The 24,534-nt window shown below is 33.7% G+C and overlaps 1 protein-coding gene and 1 pseudogene across 1 annotated transcript in view; both read right to left on the bottom strand.

Annotated features, from left to right (window-relative positions):
• Positions 1-882: 882 nt before the first annotated feature.
• LOC128187255 (collagen alpha-1(XII) chain-like) lies at positions 883-18,924 on the bottom strand (annotated as a pseudogene).
• A 971-nt stretch (positions 18,925-19,895) lies between these two features.
• Positions 19,896-24,534, bottom strand: part of LOC128187252 (E3 ubiquitin-protein ligase CHFR-like) — a 44,827-nt gene continuing 40,188 nt past the window's right edge. The window contains exon 21 of the mRNA XM_052857553.1: positions 19,896-20,456. Within this exon, the coding sequence (XP_052713513.1) occupies positions 20,417-20,456 (40 nt within the window). The 3' untranslated portion in view covers positions 19,896-20,416. The remainder of the gene's footprint in view (positions 20,457-24,534) is intronic.

Below are 24,534 nucleotides of genomic sequence, written 5' to 3'. Positions count from 1 at the left end.
TAAATCTTAATATTTCACTTACCCGTTCTTAAAACACCTGTCCCAGGTGTGTTTAGGTCACGGTAATTGGGACACTGACGACAGACAAATCCCACAGGGTTTCTAGTACAATGAAATGCACATGTATCTGATTTTAACTATTTGTTCACCAAGAATGAAAGCATCGGAACCATTTAGGCCGTACTTATTGTACGCCACCTGTCGTCGAGACTCAAATATAAAAAGTAAGAATCTTTAGATTGTAATTTGTTTGTTGGGTATCAATAGCACAAAAATTTTATTCACAAAAATTAAGAATACAGAGAATATGTAAACGCTGGTTTCTATATGATAACAGAAGATGAGAAAGAAAATTTAATGATAGTTCACAGCGTAGGGCAATTGGTAAGAGCGATAACTACAAATCTGTAAGTCGTGAATTTGCAATCTGCTGATTTTTTTCCCTTTCCTAAAAGTAAAAAAAAATATTTTTGGTCAAATATTGTAAAATATGGTCAGTCCAAAACGATGAAATCAATTTATTTAAAATGTACTTTTATTTACATTGAAATGTGCCCTAATACCGTCTTAATAATTGTCAACCAGCAGTCGTTACGATACTCGTTAAGTTGTACCTCATGTAAAATTAAATTAGATGAACAAAAATTTAATCTTAATTATAAAAAGTATTTTCAAACGGGGTAAATACAGTTACATGTAGGTATAAAGATGCAGTACATGTATTTCAATAGTACTATAAGAAATTCATAATAATAAAAAGTTCAATATCTCCGTTTTTGTTATTTTCTTTTTTCATAAAACTTTCCACTGCATCAGCTAATTTTTTTTAACTAACATGCTCTGTAGGTATCAAATATCTTGGATAAAAATAACAGGATATGATATAATTAAAATGCTTTATTATCAATTTTCCAAAAATACAGGTCAGGGTCTACCGGGTATATCACCAAATTGGTAACCTGAAAAGAAAGAATATTAATGAATGAAAAAGGAAAACAGGTTACTTATTTCACAATAAGATTTTTAAAACATATTAAGCTAAAAATTCTTGCCTTTGTTTGACGATCATTCGCAGAGTTCCGTGAGCACAGCGCCAGAGATGGTATTTAGAGCATTCAGATCATCCACAAAGAAGACATTACTTGGTCTACTAGCGTACCTCTCCAATTGTTTGCGATTGGCTCCTTTCACCCCTAAAAACCGCCAAAATACAGAGTAATCCAACTTAGCAAAACACATTATCACCTAACGTTTTTGTGTTCATAGTACATTGTGTCGATAATACGTGTATACCAATTTAATGATTCAATAAGACCTTTTGACAAGGATAAAGATCTAAAAATTGACAGGAAAACAATGAGGCACAACAAATGAAGTGTCAATGGTTTTGTGGGGAATTGAGGTATATATCGAGTTTAGCTTCACAAATGTATTGAACATTTTACAGTCAACATCAAATATATCAGATCAATTGTGATCCTTAGTGCAATTGCTACGTATTAACAGTAGATGACTAGATAGTTGTATTATATTTAATAATTTTTAAAATTCACTTATGATATACATAACAGTACGTGTAGCTTTTCATGTTTTATTACCTTTGTTGAAAAGTAAGATGTCAATGGCTTGATAAATGACTTAACATCTTACCAATTGCAAATATTTCGACACCGCTATTTCTCAATTTGTCGGCCTCAGGTTTTGCTTTAGTATTTTGATCGGTCGCCTCTCCATCTGTTATTAATACAGCAATTTGGGGGACTAAACCTGGCCGACCGCCTTTAGCTGGAAGAAACCCCTCCCTCATGTCTGCAAAAGCTTTACCAATATAGGTATCGCCAGTGCCATATTCAAACTTTTGAATTGTATCAATAACAGTCTCGCGATTGATGCCATCTCGGAGCTCCAGGCGGCGCTCTGAGTTGGTGCTAAACACGACAGCGCCAATTCTAGTTTGATCAGAAGCAACGTCCAGTTCTTTGATTAGACTGTTGACGAAATCAAGTTCAATTCTAAATTGTTTGTCGTCACCGATGCTTGATGATTGGTCAATGGCAAATATTATGTCAGCCTTTTTTTTCTCGCATTCTGTAAAAATATTATACTGGTATTCAGATACTAGTATTACGGCAAATGCATGTACATTACATGCAAAATGTTGCTTCAAACTTGAACGTTTTCAAAACAGAAGTCAAAAGTTCGGTTTCTCTAATATTAATAGTAAAAACCAAGATTGTTTGTAGCATTAGTTAAAACAGAAATAATTTAATATCTTCAACCCAGTAGGTTAACATATATAGACGATCATGCATTTTCCACCTTATGTACACTTGCTTTCTTTTGAATTTGTATTATATATATGTAGTACAGGAAAAAAGAACATATTTTGTGAGGAAGTAAGGTATAATGCACTTTTTTTTACAATGGAATTGTCAGGTACATTGTAAAGAAAAACTCAGTATGTAAAAGGAAGGTAATTTGTCTATGTTTCTATTCAAATCTGCAAATTACACGTTTTTAAGCTTCTACCTCTCCTGCGATAGATGACCTAAAAGCTATACCTTTTTTCAAATCATGTATGATACTGTCCAGATTTCACCCATGTGTACGTCTTACCCTAAACACTAAATCCATTGTCTCTGAATCTGGTAACAATACATTTAATATAGCGCAACTGCGTGCTATTTTGCTCCCTTTCCAATGCAGAGAAAGCGTTTCCAAAGAGGACATTACAGCATTTGAAAAGTTTAAAACACAATGCATACTATAATTACTGGCGCTCTCGAGTAATTGCAACACCATTAGTTTATATTTCTGGCGTACGCATGCTCGACTTCACGGTCAGGCATAATCGCAACTTCTCGGACCTTTCCGGCAGAACTCGGAAAAAAACTTCGAATTCTGTGACATACCCACTTTTGATAAAACTTAATTTAAATACAACACAAATTACGGTCTGTTGAGATGTGATCTAAACTTTTTTTAAAGTCTTATAAACTTTATTACCGTCTTTCTTGGAAGGCAGAATATTGAAATAATTTACAGTCTCATGGTTGTGCACTTCCCCTACTTTATGTACATGATGTGAAAAATTACATTTATTTCATTGGTTGAAAACTGTTCGGCGTGATAGAGATATATTTCTGATGATCTTTTTACGATCATTTAGCAATATATCTATAATATCTATTAAAATCTTTCGTTTTTTTCTTTTTGTATTGCTCATGTAAATACAAAAATGTGAATATTTGATACTGTATGGCTAATATCAGTAAAAAAGTTTTCATATTAGACACGGTAAAAGTAATATCTGTTAAAAAAGAAAAAAAGATGTTGAATGCTGGGTATAAACATTGATTTTATGAAAGTAAAACGACCCTTTTTACGATCTTTTCTCCCCAACTATAGTCGATCTCACTCAACAAGCACATGATACGCATTACTCAATTTTAAGCACGCACGATTTAATATTTCACGTCTAAAAAGTTCCTTGGTTGAGAAACAGGTGACATTTAATTTAGGTAATTATCCATACGTCACAAAAAACGTCATTCACGCGTTATTACGTCTTGTCCGTGCCCGATCTAAATGAGACCCAACGTTACAAGGCGTATTTCAAAACAAAAAAACCAAGCTGACGTAACATTGATTCAAAACAAATCTATTTAAAAACCTGTCAACTGCAATCCTTATTTTAAATTGATTAATGGCGTTTAGGGGTTAATAATATCAATATTTCAGAAAATTCTGTACGTAACTAAAATTACAAGAGCTTGAATTCTCTTTGAAAATTTATTTTATTTTATCTCATTTGTAAGCAGATTTATCTATTTTTTAAATAAATAAACGAGTGTAACATAAAATTATTCGTTTTGAAATAATGATTCCTTCATTTTAAATACAGTGTAGGATATAAGTCAGAAAATGGTTTTATGAAAACCAAATTTCCGGCTAAGGCTTATATTCTTTATGTATGAAAAAAGCGCCATTTTCCGAAATCGGTTCTTTTTTTAGCAACGGCCCGAGCTTTTACAATACCTATGGACCAGCCAACTAGATAAAATTTGATAAGAACATATCCTAAGATACATGTTTGAAAATTATGAAAAAAATTCTGAGTATATTTCATTTATCTAGTGGGTATGGACCATTACCTTAAATATAAAAAAATAAATTTACTTCGATAACTTAATTCTGTTTGGAATTCGTTCTAAAGACGGTAAGCTAAACTTGTGATACACTTAAAAAATATATCACGATTGATGGGAAGATGTTTTTCCTAGCTCTGTCAAAACGGTCAGAGAAGTTGCGACTGGGTCGGTCTCTGTTAAGATAGACTGTACAATGAAAATTTCGTTTTATAGGTAAAATAGGTATGATCAGAATATTTAAGCTTTTTAAGGGGGATGTGCGACCATCTTTTACATTTGAGGATAAAAATGTAAACATTTCTTGAACTGGCTTGTTTCTACCCAATATATATGAGGTCCTACATGTCATTTTGTTGGAAAAAAAACAACAAATGGTTGTAGACAGAACACCAATGAACCACATTCATATTTTTTTCAGATTTTTAAATCTTCAAAATACGTCTGTAGCTGTGCAGTTCGACAGCTGCTTTAAGTGATTAAAAGGCATTGTTCTGTTCTTGTTTTCATAATTTGCATACAAAAGAACATGTAGAATCTCATATTCAGCGCTTTTATATCTTTTGGCAACAGTGCAGTACTAAATATTTAAAATTAAACGTTTAAAAAAGCCAGTTAAGCACGAATCTTCCTTTGAGTGTATAAAAATGGCTAGGGCGCTAGCTCAACTATCTTGTTTTAATGACAAGTCTTAAGATTGTATCAATACAATTGCAGTCAGGATCCTGCTTCAAGTTGTCGACGTCGACGGAACCTGGGTCTAATGAATTGTTTGCTGACGTTAACATTACTGTAGACATATATGGATAAGGGTTTTCCTAAATCTTTAAGCGCGAATTGAATATATTTCAGTAAGGCATTGAAATAAAAGAAATCGCATGGCATTATGCTTAACAAACAGAATTATCTCTTAATCTCCTCTGGAAATTTTTCCTTGGTCTGCCCGCCAGTGGCGTAGTTATGCATGTCTATTAGTCGTGTTGAATCAAGCAAAGAATCAAATAAAAATAAATATTTAACTTACGAACATTGGGCGGGGCTGGTGGAAGTGTTGTTTTCTCCCCAGCTAAAGTAATAAACAAATATAGTTAAATAGTGTGAGGTTCATTTCAGTGTAAATCAAGTAATTTGTAGCAAGTTTCTAGTGAAGTGCTGATTATGTATTTTTTAATTCATATTTGACCATGAAAATACAAAAGAAAAAAACAACACAATATACTAGAAGTAGTACCTTCACATGTCCAATCTATCAATTTATCCTGTAGCTCGTTTTCTCTCAATTCTTTATAGGTATTCACCTTGATGACAGATTCTGGTCCACTGGCTATTCCCAGGAGTTCCTTAACAAGTCAAACCAAAGTATGCATTCACTGAACATAATAGAAGGGATTCAAAAATACGTCCCAAGTATTGAGTAAATCATAATATGAGCTGCAATTTTCGTGTCAAAAAATTCATTTGTAATTTTGTTATGTACTAATTCAATCATAGTTAGATAAGGTTTAAACTCAAAAATATTATTGATTTTTGAAATAATGGTCTATATTTTATATCCTTTAAACACAGAAATCTTTTATCTAATAACATTAACTGTTCCATTTTATAACGGATAACGAATTAGTTATCTACAGAAGGAACGTCACATTTGTTTAATTTTTATTCTTTATACTTAGCATCGACTAGATATATCTGTAATTGTTAGAAAAATTCGAAAATTGTGCAATGCTGGCATAAATATCATACTTCTTTTAAAACTGAAATGTGCCCGCATTATAACAGATGGAATTTTTAAAAAAACGGTGTTTGTTCCTAAACCGATTACCTGGTCATTGACGTCTTTTCCAACTCCCACAGCAAAGACATAGACACCATTGTCTTTGGCTCGCTGTGCCTGTAGTAATGTCATTTTCTTTCCTTCTTCCTTTGAATAACGATCATAACTACCTGGGTTTGTTTCTCCGTCTGTGGTCACTATGGCAATTTTAATTGCGTCATTTCTCGCACCATTTTTAGAAGTAAAAATTTGATCGTTCATGTATTCCAAAGCCTTGTAAGTTCTTGTCGCATCACCATTTGTTTGTGTGATGTTTTGTGTTGCACCGAGAACACTGGTTTTGTCTTTGTATGTGTTAAATTGAAACTCTGGTCTGATGAAGTTGCTGTACGAAACGGCGGCAACCTGGGTTTTTGTTGGAGAAATATCAAAGGGGCTCAAGATATCGTAAAGAAAGCGACGCTGCCTAACAAAGTTAAGATACCAGATACTGCTTGAAGAATCGACAACAAAAGCTATATCTGCTTTTTTCAAACATTTTCCTGCAAACCAGAAATATATGTAAAATTTAGAATTTTACATGGTTCATTTATCAACTTTAGGGAAACTGAATATAGTTTGTTTATGCAATCAAGTTCCATCAAACTCGACAAAATTTAGAAAGGATGGGTATAAATTTACTAGCTGCAATAATTTAGCCCTTTCCGAATTTTTTTTATATCTGATTGTTACTGGAGAGGAATACAATTCCATAGGATCGCTGTAATGGTGCAAAATTTATGTTTTAATGCGGCTGACTTCGGTCTGTATAGATCGCTTTTATATCTGACTTCCTTTATATAAAATGTTCTTTTTTATGGGATCTACACTTGGTGTTTTGATGGGCTTGATAACGTGACTGTCAGTGTAAATGAGCGATCTTACCGCGTTCTCTCACTTAAGCCTCTTTCACAATTGGCGTACGAGCAGAAGCGACAAAATATTTGTGCAACCAAAAAAATAAGATAAAGCCCCTTTCACGATTGGTGCACGAGCACTTAACAACACTTTGCGATCGGAATGTTATAGCTTCGCACGAGCACTCACATACGACGCGCGAGCCCTTGCTTACGTTGCACGAGCTCTCGCATTCGTTGCATACGTTTTACTGGTCCCATCAAGTCTCCTCAAAATAGTAGACATACACACTATTCAGACGCGACCGAATGCGATCAAAACTTTCGCAGTGCAACGCACAACCATTAGTACGAACGTTTTACAACGTTTTTTGTAATCGTAAGAGTGATGCACGATTTATAAAGATCGTAAGATAATTCGCTGCTGTTGCATGCGTGTGTTTTGTGACCATGAGACTGTTGCTCAAAGTGTCTCATGTAATCTTGCAACGGTTTACTATCATTGCACGATTTATAAGTTTTAGTTTGTAATGCTTTGCCTCTTGTATATATACACCGTATAAGCATACTTGTTTCACACCTTAATTGACCATGAATGCTGTTGCACCAATACCTCCTCGCCGTTTGCTAGGTTTGCTGAATATCCGAGCATAACTCCAAGAACTCCAGCAAAGACGTATTGGCGTGCTGGCGTCATTCATTCGTCGTCCACAAAGGTATGGAAGACGTCGGTGGGTCAAGCAATGTATTGAGAGGCGCATGTTATTTGACCAATATCACACATTGATGACGGAGATAGGGAGAGAATACCAGGGGGACTTTGTGAACTACATGAGAATGCCATCAGCCATGTTCTACGAGCTACTGCAGCGTATTACTTCAAGAATTCAGAAGAGTGAACGTAACAGACGGCAACTAGAGACAGGAATCACCCTTAGATATATAGTAACAGGGAATAGCTTCATGAGCCTCCAGTATTCCTTCCGTGTAGCTCTCAATACCATAGCATTGTTCATCAAGGAAGTGTGCCAGGCCACCATTGACGAGTATCAAAACAAAGTATTTGCCATTCCCACTAACCAAGAAGAGTGGCGAGATGTAGCACAGAAGTGTGGCGAAAGATGGAACTTTTACCACTCATGCAGAGCCTGGACGGTAAACGCTCATCGTCATGGCAGCCATATGCCTGCATAACCTGATGGCAACTATATCCCCGGGGTATGCAGAAACGACCGAGTTTTTCAAGATGTGGAAGCAGTTGGCAGAGGCAAATTGCCAAATCGGGAGGGCAAGAAAATCCGAACCTACCTGAAGCATTACTACAACAGCGTGGTTTGGAGCCTGCCGTGGCAGCAAAATATGATATTGTCTGTGATATTGATAATACATATGTGTCGATTTCTTCATATAAGAATGTAATTTGTACAGCAATAAAAAAACATTTATTTACTAAACAGTATAATGGGTTATAATTATCATTTATAACTAGTTTCTTTTTACAATACACTTTATGAAACTTTAATAAAACATATATACTAGTGGCAAAGCATGGAAACTGAAACCGATAAATATTGCAATGATAGTAAAACGTTGCAAGATTACATGAGACACGTTGAGCAACAGTCTCATGGTCGCACAACACGCATAATTAGGTGCGATTTATTTTACGATTTTTAAAAATCGTACAACACTCTTTCGAGTACACGAAACGTTGTAAAATGTTCGTACTAATGTACATGCATTGTATTGCAATAGTTTTGATCGCATTCGGTCGCGTCTGAATAGTATGCATGTCCACTATTTTGAGGAGGCTTGAAGCGAACACGAAAATGCATGCAAGGAATGGGAGAGCTCGTGCAACTTATGCGGTAGCTCGTACGAAGCTCAAATATTTCGATTGCTAAGAGTTGTAAAGTGCTTGTGCGCCAATTGCAATTCTGAAAGGGGCTTAAAACAACATTTAGAGAAATGTTATATAATGGAAAAGTCATACTAGTATTTACCGGAATAATTATGTTAAAAATAGGGGAATTCCTATATTCAGTTCAAGATCCGCTTCTGAATTCTCATTGGTTGTCCCAAAATGAAACCGATCAAGGTCAGTAAACACGGCGGACAAATTCAACTTATGTTGTTGACATACACGAAAAATCACCGATTTATGGATTATAGTTGATACTTTTAGCTAACCAATGCCATACAGAACTAAAATGTTTGAGTTCGGTAAGAAATGCAGATGTTATTGTCATTTATATACAATTTGAGCGGAAATCGTTGCATGAGTAAATCACTCCTGCACTTGCACAATTACGGAGATCCTATGGAGTTGTAGCCCTCTCCACCCCCCCCCCCCCAAAAAAAAATCTAGAGGGCTACATTATTGCAGCTAAAAATTACTGACACGTCATAGGTACTAAAATGTTTTGATAAAAGCTTGAGTCAACTTCTGAATTCACATATATTATATTTTACACTTTTTGATTAGGCTTCGGTGCAAAGAATTATGCTCATCATAGTGAAGATGTGGCAGGGAGCAGGAAGGCGAATAAACTGTAAAACAATATGCACTTTAAAATTATACTCACTTTGGCAAAGATATCCTGTCACAAAACAGCTCTGCAAGAAACAAAAAGAATATAATACAAATACAAATCAATGAAAAGAATCTTTGCTTATATCGATTATACCCAATCATGATGTAGACCTGAGAGCGCATCTTACCAAAACCAAAAGATGTAGAATCTTCATCTTGATGGAGAGACACAAGGAAAGTCGTGGACTAGACTCACTACTCTGTATAAAAACCTTTATAGAGAGCAGGTTATATAGGCCGTTTAATCATTGTTTATTGAGAAACATCAAAGAATAATAGCACAAATTTCATGATAATTTCATATTCTATTAACAATTTCGTCGTTTACACTTTCTCTTTCTTTATGAAAACGGGCAAAAAATTTGGGAAATATTACCGATAATCGGAAAACAAATATTAGACATTGTTTCTGCATGCATGACGCACTAATTTGTTTGAAAGGTTAAAAAGAATCATTATACCAAACACAATATTTTTTCATACCATGCGATAAGTAAATTGCTTTTAGCTGGTTAAATTCAACGTGGTTTTTCTACGAGTACTGTTAAAATCAAATAGGAACATATATGTAAGCGTCTATTTTAAATCACTTGCATAAAACCAAATACGTGAGTTGTACAACAGCCTCTCCTCGATAGTAACTGTTCCCCCGTAGACTATCTATATATTTAACGGAGAAAAGCAACTCTAAAGTATATTTTTTGGTTAGGTTTTCCCCCAAGACTTTTGAAAATGTTTATTGAATGCCTATCGAATTAAAATAGAATCAATAAGTTAGTGAGAGAGGTCTTTTTGAGATGATTATTAATAAGGTTTTTGAATTTAATGGAAGAGCTTCTGATGCCTACCTAAATGTTCTGAAGTCTGAAACTATGTGTGAAGGTTAAGGAAGATCATTGGAGGATGAATAAAACATAATTAATGTCACAAAAAGAATTATTTTAAAAGTTCTTGGACTTTCTTTTGGTAGAAACAAAAAAGAGTGGAACAATTTTAATTGGAAAAACAAAGTTTAAAATATTTAACAAATTCTGTATATGAAAAATATGGAACGCCAAATTAACATATATTCAAATATTTGTACCTATCTTCAAATAATTGTACCTATCTTCAATTCAATTGTACCTATCTTCAATTCAATTGTACCTATCTTCAAATTGAATTAGAGATAGGTACAATTCAATTATACCTATCTTTAATTCATTTGAAGATAGGTAAAATTGATTTGAAGATAGGTACAAATGCAATGAATTGGAGATAGGTACAATTGAATTAAAGATAGGTACAATTGAATTGAACCTATCTTCAATTACTAAAATATTGGCAATAATGAATACTCCCTGTATAGTACGCCATTTCCGTTACGTCACAACTGGCGCGAAAATTTATCAGTATACATTCTTTGATAAAATTATGGAAAAAAATAATGCCAGTTTTTTATATAGGTATATACTGACCCTAACTACGTCACTACCCTAACTCCGTCACTTTTGGGGTATTCGGGTATACATGTTTTTGGCTTACTTATTGATATACATGTATATTTTAATAATTAAATGATGCCTTTTGTAAATATATTGCACACACACACACACACACACACACACACACACACACACACACACACACACATATATTTCTTCTTTCATCTTCGTTGTTGGTGCTTCCCTCGTTTCCCTCCATGTTGAAATGTCTTCAAGGGAGCGTTCATTATTTTCAATAATACACAAAACGAATTGAACCTAGGTATAATTGAATTGTACCTATCTTCAAATCCTTTGTAGATATGTCTGAATTGAACCTATTTTCAAATCAATTGTACCTATCTTTAAATGAATTTTACCTATCTTCAAATGAATTAGAGATAGGTATAATTCAATTGAACCTATCTTTAATTGAATTGAAGATAGTATAATTCATTTGTACCTAGGTATAATTCATTTGTACCTAGGTATGATTATTTAGAGATAGGTATAACTATTTACACCTATCTTCAATTCAATTGTACCTATCTTCAAATAATTGTACCTATCTTTAATTCAATTGTACCTATCTTCAAATGATTTGAAGATAGGTACAATTAATTGAAGATAGGTACAATTATTTGAAGATAGATACAAATATTTGAATATATGTTAATTTGGCGTTCCATAGAAAAAGATAAACTGTACTGTGTGTCATCTAGCGTACATAGGTCTTATACCGGTATGCCACGTTATATCTAAAATTGTAGTAAATAGCGTGCTTTTCTTTGCAACTTCAAGATCCTAAAACAACATCGGATATGTTTTCCGAGTTTGCCGGAAAGGCCCGAGAAAATACGATGTCTACAAAACAGTACGGGTGGTTATACTGGTCTCTTATCTTTCACTTCAAAATTCAAAATCTCAGTAAAAGCACAGTTAGCGAAGAATGCCATTACTGATGTGAAGCCCACTCTAGATTCACCATTCTGAATCAAGAGAATTCCATCCCACCCTAATGCAATTCCAGTGCACCACTGCGTCTTCCTATTACTAAGTATTAATAAATCGATACAGAAATTATACCAATATTTTAGAGGTCTACTTTTGTGTTTGATGATGGCTACAGCGCTAGCTCACTAATCTTTTTAAAAGATAAGCTTGTTGTCATTTTAAGCAATTGTTGGAGAAAATAGAAAATGGTGATTTAAGATTGATGACAGTAATTTGAGAATGCTGTCATATTCATTATTTTATTATCAATTTATATTGAAATGTTTAGTGCATGGTATGCTTTGAAGGATAATATTAATTACAAAGAAAATAGAAACGATGTGCTTAATAACTGGTAGTTTTCCAATCCTAAAATTGTTAAAAAGAACAAAACACTGTTATGGGTACATTTTATAAAAGCAAGCATGACACATATTAGAGACTTTTCATATGAAGAAGTACCTGGGACTTTGTCTGAATTTTGTAGGCTAGAAATGATACATTAATATAATAGGATAATCAATTAAAGATGATTATGCAACATTAATATCTGTTGTACCAGAAGAGTGTAAAAATATTGCTCACAAATATGTTTATGTTAAAAAAGCAATCCTTCTTAATTTTTCGCTTTGTGTAGAAAAAAACCAAATATGGGTTTTCTTTATATACTGTAAAGAATTTTAATAAATGTTTAATCCCCTCCAATATCAGACGAATATGGAAGAAAAATTGCATAAAGATGATATTAGTACACTAGAAAATACATGTAGATGGATTATGCTGAAAGGAGTTGGTAAATCTCCAGATGTTGAACTTGATTTTAACGAGGCCGGGTCTTATTATTTCTACTCTTGATATTTTGATGAGTTTTTTTTATCTAGTTTAACTTCTAAATCAATTATCTTAACATCGAAAAATAATTTTATAACCACCACGATTTTTCGAAGGGGTCGTCTCCAAAGTTAACATTTTTACTGTTGACCCTTATGGTAAATTGTTAGAAATAATTTCATATTTTCCCCTTATTTTCTGTATTTTTACCACAGGGATTTCTTTATCTTTTAAATATAAGACAATTATTGTGAAAAGTCACCAAAAGGTGAAATTCAAAAAAATGTCAACCTCCTGGTTTGGTCCAGCGGTTGTATCAAAGTTGATCCCCCCAAATTTGGCATATTGTGGTATATATCGGTTGAGACATGAATAATTTTTAACGAAAGAATATTTATTTTTAAATGCCCAGATGTTTCTTTTCATATTATGTCAATAAATTCTTATTAAAAATGCATTTCCGCCTCGAATAAATGAGCGAGTCCTGCTCTTTGGGGGGGGGGGGGGGGTAATGCATAGTTTTAATACCGGGAAACGATGACACGTAAGGGCCATAATAACATTTTACCCTATCGTGTCATAAAATCACAATTTCTCAACTCATAAACGTTATCTATAATGTTAATTTTGTACAAAGCCACAATACAAAAGAAAATTATAACTTTGCACCTACGGCTGCAAGAAAATAGAAAGATGCACAAAGGCATGCGCACTAGAACTGTACTCAGCGTCGTAATAAAAAAACATGATAAGATTTTACATACGAAAAACTGTTCAGGAATGGTAAAACAGATTCAAACAAGTGTCAATTATGTAAAACGGAATGTGAAGATATATTGCACATGTTTGTAAAATGTGTAGAAGTACAGGAATTTAAAAAAAGATTTTATAATATATCATTTAAAATCGTCCACAGGGATTTTATATTGCAAACGACACACAAGTTCCCGGAGAGTTTTTGTAGGAACAATTAATTGTGCGAAGTGTTCTGGAAATTTCCGAATGAATAAAGATGATTTTTTTACATTATGAATCACCGTGTTAAGACTTGCCTATTTCTAACGCTAGAAGCGGCATGTCAAAAAAGAAAACTGTTACAATGATACAATTCATCACTGGTCTTTTATTTTTGAAATTATTACACCAATAATAGAAGAGTAAGAGTGTTTATTTGCCTCTTTATTGTGTAAATATACAAAGAATCATTCTATATAGTATGTACAGTATTTTCTTAGCGTGTTCCACTACTACACACACTCTTAGACAGGCGACTAACAATAGAAGACAGTCCCTCCAAACTGTCCACATCGAACACATGCTGAGACTGCGGATCACTGGACAACGCGTTCAATTCCGACATCTTGGCGTCCTTCACACCTGGAATTGAATTAAATGAAATACCAGTATACAAAATTAATTTTTTTTATTTAAATGATATTAAATCTAATGATGATATTCGAGATATGAAAGAGCTTATAAGCTACATGTAATTACCTATAGTAAACACTTCTACACCCAGGCTCTTTAGTTTTTTCGCTTCTTCCACAGCTTTATACGGGTCTGTAGCGACCCCGTCCGTAAGAAGCACTGCAATTTGAGGAACCTGACCAGGGCGACCACCATTTTCTTTGGAAAATCCTTCTCTCATCTTAGCAAATGCCTTGTCCATAAAAGTGTTCCCTTCACCCCACGTGATATTTTTGACGCGTTCCAGTGCGGCATCTTTCGACACTCCCTCTTTAAGGTCAAGGACACGTTCAGCCTCGTCACTGAACACTACAGCTCCCACGCGGGTCTCCTCCACACCCACGTCAAACGTTTTTAACACCTTACCAACAAAATCTAGCTCCAGATTGAAGTTTTTCTGCGTATTGATACTAGTTGATTGGTCAATGGCGAATATTACATCAGCGACCAGTTCCCAACATTCTGAAAATTAGAAACAGTAAGATATGGACTTGGCAGATAAGGACAAAATTAAATGGTTTGTTTAGAGTGTTTTCATATGTAAATTTGGATATATTTCGATACATACTTACCCTTTTCTTGTGGTTTCGGGGTTGTTGTTCGGCCAGCTACAATAATAGAATTTATGTATAGTCTAAAATATTCTTCCTTCATTTTTATCAATTAGAATTTATGCACATATTCTAAAATATTCATCAGGATTTGTTGGGGGGGGGGGGGGGGTCTAACATTCTTATGATCTCGAGATTGAAGTCTGTCCGATCACATCAATCAAAGTAACATTTGTTTTTTACGAATAAGCACATTTCTTCTCTTTTTTTGATAACTGAAGGGGTCAAGTCACAAATTGATGACTCATTTATAGGTCAATGTTCAAACTTAGTTCCGTTGGACTTGGTCTATTGTTTCGAAATGAATTTCTTAACGTTACATTACAGAAATCTTCATTCTATTTTTAGCAGTCTCGACACGCTCAAGTGACTTGGCTCGTAGCATAAATAGTTTTTCATGTGTCATTTTAGTCTCTTCCTGCCCTCCCCCTTCCCCTATACACTGTACTGCCTGATTTACATATCTCTCTATTTGTTATGTGATAGTGTTGTATATACGTTTTGTTTTGTTATATACGTAATGTGATTAAATGCGATCTTGTAGCGAACGCACCTACCAACTTTCATTAGTTGTTTTTCAAAGACGAGAAAAGATTTATTTTCGGAGGAGTAAAACGAGGGAGAAAATAACGATTGTTTCCTGCATGAACAAACACATAAAAAATGGAACAACAAGAATTACATGTTATCTTGTTTAACATGAACAATGTACCTGCACATGTCCTGTTTGTGAGAAGATCCTTGAGTTTATCCGTTTGAAATTCTTTGTATTCAGTAACCTTGATCATGTACTCTGACTTGGGTTCACTTGCGATACCATTAAGTTCCTAAAAGCAGTCAAATGTTTACATGATTCTGATAAATCGTTTTTGTCGCCATTTCAAAGCTAATTTTGCTTCAATCAGTACTTTTATTTGACATTTAACGTTAAATCTCGTTAATTAGAAATGAACAGTACCACACTGAAGATTCGTTAAGTTTTTTCCCCCAAAACTGTATGACAAAATACATAATGTTAATACATGGTTATTAATCAAATTCCTTAAAAATTATAGATCAATTTTAATTTCTTTAATAAAACAGCCCATTCCATATAAAATCAAAGCCATTCCCTAAAAATGAAAGACATAAAAAATGTATTTTTTATAACGTTCTAGCACTAACACGTCTGATTTGATAGTCTCGGGTCCATTTCCATCTATACCTGACGATCAATGGCCGTTACGTCACTTTTTACATAATGACCCTTTACCTGATGATGGCCGTCACCTGACAATTCTCTTGATGATGGCCATCATCTCACCTTTTACCTGATGATGGTCGTCACCTGACCTTCTACCTGATGATGGCCGTGACCTCACCTTTTCATTTATACGATCGCCAACACCAACAGCAAACAAGTACACCCCGTTGCTTTTGGCTCTCTTTGCCTCCACCTGGGTCCATTCTTTGGCCTCTTCCGATGTCAGTTCGCCGTCATATAATCCGGGATTTGTTTCTCCGTCCGTCATTACTATTGCAATCTTGACGACACTATCTCGGGCGCCATTTGCTTTAGTAAATATGTTTTCGTTCATGTACTTGAGTGCTTTGTACGTTCTTGTGGCGTCACCCTGTGTGTACCTGATCCTTTTTATGGCAGTCAGAACTCTGTTTTTACTGCTGAATGTTTTGAATTGAAATTCGGGATTTATGATATTACTGTAAGACACTGCAGCGACCTTCGTTTTGGAGGGGGAAATGTCAAACATGTTCAAAATATTGTACAGAAAATTAATCTGAACTTGAAAGTTTGGTTTCCAAATGCTGCTCGACGAATCAATAATGAAGGCGATGTCGGCCTCTTTGATGCACATTTCTTAAACAAAGCAAAACAGTTTTATTTTTATAACATTCGCAGATTTGTTTTTCAAAAGTTGGAGAGTCCATCCTAAACACAACCGAGTATAAGCCTCGCTTATTATAAAGACATATTATAAGTCATTGGCCTTCTCTTATTTCCACCTACCTTTGGCACATGTCAGTGAGAAAACCTACAAAAATACATAAACTGATATTATGGCAATAATTCAACGTTTTATCTTTTACATCTTAGAATGCGACAAAATGAACAAGGGGGTTTGAACTGCAACTGCTTCAATATTAAAACAAACTAAATATCGTCTCCATAGATAAGTTAGTTGAAATAATTCCATCTATAATTCATGGACCCTACAACGCCATCATTATAACCACGTAGCCGCGTGTTATTGCTAAATTTTGAGTAACACTTAAATTTTAATGATATTATATTGTGAGACTTTCATTCATTTTATCATTTTCACTATCATACTCTTTGGTCTTTTATTGGGTATTTCTTGGTTTATCCGTTCAATCATACGATTTAAATATAATTTGATATTAAAACTATATTGGTGCGAATGAATTTTAAAAAACCCTAGTTTTTTGCATGAAACCACTGCATTACTAGACAATTTCAAGCGCTTCGCCGCAACCAACAACTTCGTGTGTCGATTCTGCTACTAAAGTACATTGTATTGCTTGTTTGCTGTATTAAAGAACGAACTTTAATTTCTTTTCTGTTAGATATTTAACATTATTTTACTATAAAATTACACAAAAGAGAGAAATATCAAATTATGTTCAGTAAACCAAGTGATACATGACACTAGTTTTAAACATCTGATAAAATATTGCATAATTTTACTGAGCTCATTGGTTCCAGCTGCAAAAACAAAACATGTATACCGCGGTAATCACTTCTCGTGCGATTTTATAACATTTCAAATAATGTTTGTCCATTACATTATATCACAAACATTTTCGTCACCCTTCCTAGCTATGAAGGTGGAAGGGTAGCTATAAAGTAAACTAATTGCAACTTCTAGGGCCTCCCCGACAAGCGAAAAACAGCTCTGCCAGAAAGCCCAAAAAGTTGTAATTGTACAATCAGCTTTACCCCAGGATGGATATCCAATATTCTCTTTTGAGAAGTGGACAGGCATAGCCTACATCTATGTAGTTGTGGATGTAGGCTATGCCTGTCCACTTCTTAAAAGAGAATAGATATCCAACTGTCAAGCCTGGTTTATGTTGAAAAATTGCTATAAAAAGGGGGGGGGGGTCAGTATATAGGCGGAAGTATCGAGATCACTATAAAAAGAATCATGTTCTGTTATTATATTCACCTCCTCCACTTTCCAGCCATAGCTTTCCCTAACGAAAAACGGGCCTAGAATAAATATTCCCTTGACCTGAGAACAAGTCTCAATGCATTTAATATGTTTCCATTAGCTCAAATAATATACTCTTGGCAATTGCTGCAAACTAGTCAATTCAGTTCTGACAGGAAAAAAAGGATAGTGATATGAGACCTCAAATACATTCACATAAGATGTATAGGCTGCATGTATCATCAAAAATGAGATCTGTCTTTTTTTTTAAATGAAAAATAATAAGATATACATCCTTTCGGCAAATATATGTATCGCAGACATTAACAATTTACAAAACATTCTATCGTATTGAAATTGGTTTCTGTACAAAGGGTGTGCACATTTCATGAAACTTTAAGGTAAACTGCTCATGCCAGTTTTCCTAAAAAGGAAATCGTCTCTAAGTAAATTAATCAATTAAGTAATAAAACACCCAAATCTATAGCCACCACATCCACACAGGTACGCGCAAACATGTGTACACATGCTCTTATTCATAAATAGATTATACACAACATATTTAAAGAACACATCCCGCAAAATTAACATCTTCCTAAGGGTTTCTGATCCGCTACGCGAGTAGCGGAGCGGTTCCAAAACCCTTGATTTTGGAAGAAGCCCGCAAAATGGACTGTTCTCTTTCATTAATGTATTCACATTACTTTGATCAAAACTTGTACAAAACTGAAAAAATACACTCACGCAAATCAGAGCAAGCTGTGTAAACATGGTCATTTTGTACTTTATCTCCTCTCCGAGAAATGTTTGAATGTCTACAGATACGGAGAAAGTTATATATGTAATCCCCAAGCTTATGAGCCTTGTGTAACTAATTGATTCCCAAAATTTCCGTCCCTCCCAAATGAAAGTTATTTTGAGCACGTTGATAAAATCTAGTATATCTTAAAATCTAACCAGTGTTTAATATTAGAAACGATTGAAACATGCCACTAGATTGCCATGAAAAACTCAAAAACAATGCGCTCCATTTTAATTGGTCAGATTTATATTTTAATTCTGCATGACTAATATGATTCTTGCAATAAACATGTAATTGCACCTTTTTAAGTGACAATTATTTCAGATATAAAATGAGATAAATGTTTATTGTTTTTTCAAAGTTATTACTTCCGTATCATTTTACATTTATGATGAAGCTGACCAGATTTGACATTTCAAAGGAAATTTCTCCCCCAATTTTACATATGATCGTACAACAACTAGAATTATTAGGTTATACATTAAGTGCCGTCAATTACCATTAATCAGCACTGGATATACAATTACGTGTCTGCAGTGTTATTTGATCTGATAGACTATTTTATATTAATTTTTTTAGTTTTTGTTACACTTGTTGACATTCGGCAGGCGCCTGGTCTGATTCATTGGTCAAACATCGGCTCTTCCACGACCTACTGTATCTGAACCTCTCACTGGGCAATCACCGTTCAATATCCATACGTGTATTTGAATCAGCCTACATAATTCTAAATGAACACAAGCCTTTTATGGGGCTGTGTGACCATAATGATACAAATGTCTAAATATTCCACAACTCCCCCCCCCACACCCCCCTCGCAAATTAAACAAAATTAAACACAAAATAAGTTCCCTCATAAACTCCTCCTATTGTAAATATTCATACATGTATAAGCATACGTGTGGATGTTGGATGAACATCTATGGTTACAGAAGGAACTTTATTCTTCGGTTATGAAGAGTAGAGTGTTTAGATTAATTAAGAGATCAATTTAGATCAAATAGACATCACAGTACCCACAAGCATTCCCCTAGCACCCTGGAAGTTGAAGGCCCAGACAAATGCATGAGATTCTCACATATTTAAAAAAATACTTTTGTATGTGTTTGGAAGATCGAGTTTAGTCCAAATAAAAAAATGCGGAAAAATTGGATAAATTTAATGGTTTCTAGATAAAGATACTTATGATTCAGTTTATCATACGCTATAATAAAACACAAACCTACACATGGCCTACATTGCAAAATATACATTTTGTGATACATTAACATGTACATTTTCCCCATAATTTCTAGTTCAAACAGTTCTTAAAAGTAACAAATAACGCTATCACAGATAAATCTTTTCCAAAAAAAACCATTAAAATTCATAACTATAACTAAGCTAGTCTTTGATGAAATCTATGGCTGATTTATCACAGCAGCTACCAGTATAGCTGTATGTCACTGGGAACCGTCATCTGGAAATCCTGGGATCACAGGGATCTCTAACATTTGTTGAACTGTTTCCTGACATAATCTACCTCTCTGATTGAAGGTCATTATCCCAGTCACGCATCACTGACTCGGGTCACTCCCTTCTGCACACACATAACTAACCAAAACTGAAAACTGCCTTATCACATGCACATGGTTGGAATGTTTAGACAATAAAATTCCCCCAGTTCTATGATGTCCTAGTTTGTTCGCATATGTGGTTAAAATTTCTGGAAAAATAACAAAACATGATTTGTAACTATTGTAGTCTTCTTAAAGTTGTGACAAATGCTTCATTAAGTACATTTGAATTTATTATCTTTTTAATTTGTGGAAGTCAATTTTTAGGTTGCCAAAGACTTGCAGGTTTGTAGGGAATTTGTTAACTTAAACAATAGTCTTCAAATAAATCACTCAATTATCGAGATTGTTATACTACAGTTTTTGTCAGGTAATCATGTTAGATTAATAGATTCCAGAAAATTCAAATCTCTACAAATGCTGACACCCTATGAAATGTGTTAATTCCACCGTTATTACCTAAGTATCAAAACAGACATGTCATACACATATGTTTACATTTTCAACTGTGTCTGTCTGTGATAACATTACGAATCAATTTTGAAGCCTATTGCTCAATAATTTCGTAAAAGATGAGCGACACTGAATGGTAGTCTTATGGCATAACCGAAAAAACAGTTCTGGCTGCTCCTTGTAGTAATACATACATGTAGCATGTGCTACATGACAAAATAGTGGTTTTAAAATGTTGTTTAAAAGTGTAGAAATTGGAAATAATAAAATTATAAGTAATAAGGAATCATTCTTTGAATATTATGAAGTGATAATTTCGGTCGGAGCATGGTCAATTCTATCATAAAGCACTTTGGGCTTTATTGGATTTGACCAACCCCGAACAAAATTATCCCCTCACAATATTCAAAGAATGACTCCTTATTCCTTAAATATATACATATTTAGACTTACTGGGCATGGTGAGATTTGTTTTCCTGAGTCCTGCACTACCCCAATAGCAGTCATTTCTTCTCCTTTCAGCCTCTAATAAAGCAATAATTTAACACTGATTGTATTGTGCAGAAAAACAGAATATTTATTCCCTACTTGATAATTTTCGTGTCCATAATAAGTCAAGTATATTGAAAAGTTATCACTTTACTTTGATAAAAATTACAGTCAATGTATATGACCCTAGAACATTGAAATATCAGTGAAAGGATCATCAATGCTCATGTTATAAAATAAATGTCAGGCTTCTAGGCCCAACGTCATCACATATTGTAGATTCCTTATTACCTCCAGTATGTACTTAATTTCATAATTCTGTCGTTTTGTATTAAATACATGTAGCAAGAAGAAAAAGATGCAAGAAGCGCAAAATTTTCATTACGATTTCAAAATGTTCATATTCTCATGGAAATAAATACAAGATTTCAAAATCCGCGTTGGGTGCTTCCTACAAATTTACGCAGACATTAATTCCTCACATTTATTAGTAATCAACAGTAATGAAAAGTCATTGAAAAACTTTATTTATCCTTCAAATCTATGACCTCCATGATTTCTATCCAATTTTTGTACCATAATATATTCTATAATCGTATTATGTTATTCAATTTATACCTCTCACTAAAGTATATAATAATGTATTTTTACTCTGCTGTAACTCTCGTACCAATCTAATGGTATGAAAGAACATTATACTGGATTGAAACTGAGTACCTTAAGTAACTTTGTTATAATAAGATTGAATTTCAATAGATCTTTTACACATAGCACTATGGGGTGTTTATATACAAACCTGGTAAATCCTCTTTCTTGATATCCGATCTGAAAGAGTATGCTAAATCCTTGAAGTTCCTTAAGGCACAGGGATAACACACGGTTCTTTCTGATGTCAAATTCAATCGCATTTGGTCTATACCGAGAAAAGAAAGAGAGGCGCGTAGCAAGCCTCAGTTTATCTAGTCTTAAAATTCATAAACTCTAGATTAACCTGAACTTTTAATTAAAGTAATAAATGTAAGATATGACAGTAAGATATGATAATTTAATTATCATAATTTTAAATATGGTTGTTCTCATGATATAACAAATTGAAAATATTAAGCCTTAAAAAATAAACCATGATATACAAGAACAATACAGTATACACGCTTACAGCAAACATACCTATATTGAGTTGACTTTTATAGTGAAGTGATTTTCAGTCCCCCGGGGGTTTTAAACATATTTGAAGTTAACGGATATAATGAATTACGTTTTTAACGAAGCAAAATTACCCGTCCCTGGCACTTCGTTATAAGTGTGTTTTACTGTACTTGAAAGTGTAAATCGTTAAGTGTAAACATCTTATACTAATCAAATAATGCCTATAAATACACACATTTGGAAGTAAATGTAGAATTCAGTGTAAGATTGTTATTTTGACATAGCAAATTCAGAGACCAATCTCATCTTTAATACAGTTACGGTATCATGACATCTAAACAATTTTAAAATTATCAAATATTGCAAAAAGTACTTACAATTGCTTTATATTACAATATATAACAGGAAACATTTTGTATAAACCATATTTACTGAATAATCAGACAGTAAACATCAATTTCATTGTCCCTTCCTCCCCCCTTAAGGTAGTCCTATACTTGGCACTAAATGGGCTTAATCATGGAAAGCCTAACTTAAAATTTTAGATATGTATTCTAATAATACATAAAAATGAGAAAAATTATTTGTTTACATGCAATTTATTTTGTAATCACCTCTCAAAAATACGTACCCCCTTGCAAAAAATATTGACAATGATAAGTCTTGAATTTCTAGAAATAATTATAAAAAAAAGTATTATTGATATTTTAGAACAATTTATAAATTATATTTATAAAATAAAGAATAAACAATAACACATTGGATTACTTTTTACAGCCAGTAGACCTTGAAGAAAATATTCAATAAAAATCATATTTTATTACATAGTTTTCCACTTAGGTCTGTCAACAATGTCGGAGTCTTTTAAACAATAGTTGATAAATGATTTATTAAATACCAAATAGCATCTGTCTCTAAAATTAAACTGGTTTCAGTTCACTGATTGAGCTAAAGAAGAGGGGGGCACCAACCTGTCAATCAAGACAAAGATAATGTTCATTTGTAATCGTGAGCCAGCTTATAATTAAGTTTGGTCAATTATGTATCGGGGACCATTGTATGCTAGAAATTTACAATAATCAAATCACTTACATCTTACTTCCAACAATGTATATTATGCAATTCTTATTCATACACACGAAGGGGTAAGGGTCATTACACTATGAATATACCAATTGAATGATACACCTAATCAATATTCAAATGTTAGAAATGATTCAATTTGTCATTTATTCTCCTTAAAGGGGCATGGTCACGATTTTGATCAAATTCTATCTTTCTATCTTTCTTATTCATAATGCTTTAGGAATGCATTTCTAGTTCTCAAGTGAAATTTGAGAGCCAGTCGTAGAGTTATTTGCAAGATACAGGGCTCACAATTCCTATTCATGTAAACAAGGCTCGTGTCCTGATTTTGTTTACATAGATTCAACATACCAATAACAATCCTTTTAAAGTTGATTGTCTGTCTTTTTATTTGTTTTAAGCATTAATAAACAGTTCTTAACATTTAACACATTCGTTTTAGGTCTAAAACTGGAATTTTCACTTTTTTTCATTTTTACGAGTTGACTTTTTGTATTCGACATGAACTATGTACGAAATGGACTCTGTGCGACTTGAATGGACACTGCGCATATTGCTACTCCAAAACGCATCCTTTCGTTTTTGTGCGTCTGCTTGTTTTATGTTGATGTCTGTTCGTTTTGCATGTATGTATGTTGGTTTTTCTTTTTGTTTGTTTGAATTGTATAAAGACACCTTTGTTGATTTTATGTATATTTATGTTGCAAAGAAGAAAGTTGGTTTTTCATTTATGATCATTGATGATATTAATTTGCATTGTTGAATTTAAATTATTGATTTTGTAAAAATGTATTTTTTTACCTTTCCGCTGCCCATAGCAATGCAAACTCTGTAACTCGCGTATAACTCAACAAATGGCACTCAAATTTTAAATGACTATTAAAAATGCTTTAGTGAAACATTGTAAACGTTAAGAAGGAGAATTTTTGACCAAAATCGTGACCATGCCCCTTTAAGGGAGCTTTATGTTCCAAGTTTCAACTATACATGTAGGTCTCAAATTGGTTGTGCAATGAAGCATACAAGTGGAGTTTTGTGGAAATGATAGTAAAA

Source organism: Crassostrea angulata, chromosome 6 (assembly GCF_025612915.1).
Source record: "Crassostrea angulata isolate pt1a10 chromosome 6, ASM2561291v2, whole genome shotgun sequence".
NCBI classification, from domain to species: Eukaryota; Metazoa; Mollusca; class Bivalvia; order Ostreida; family Ostreidae; genus Magallana; species Magallana angulata.
Note: the sequence above shows the minus strand (reverse complement) of the source record. Positions and strands in the feature narration are given on the sequence as shown.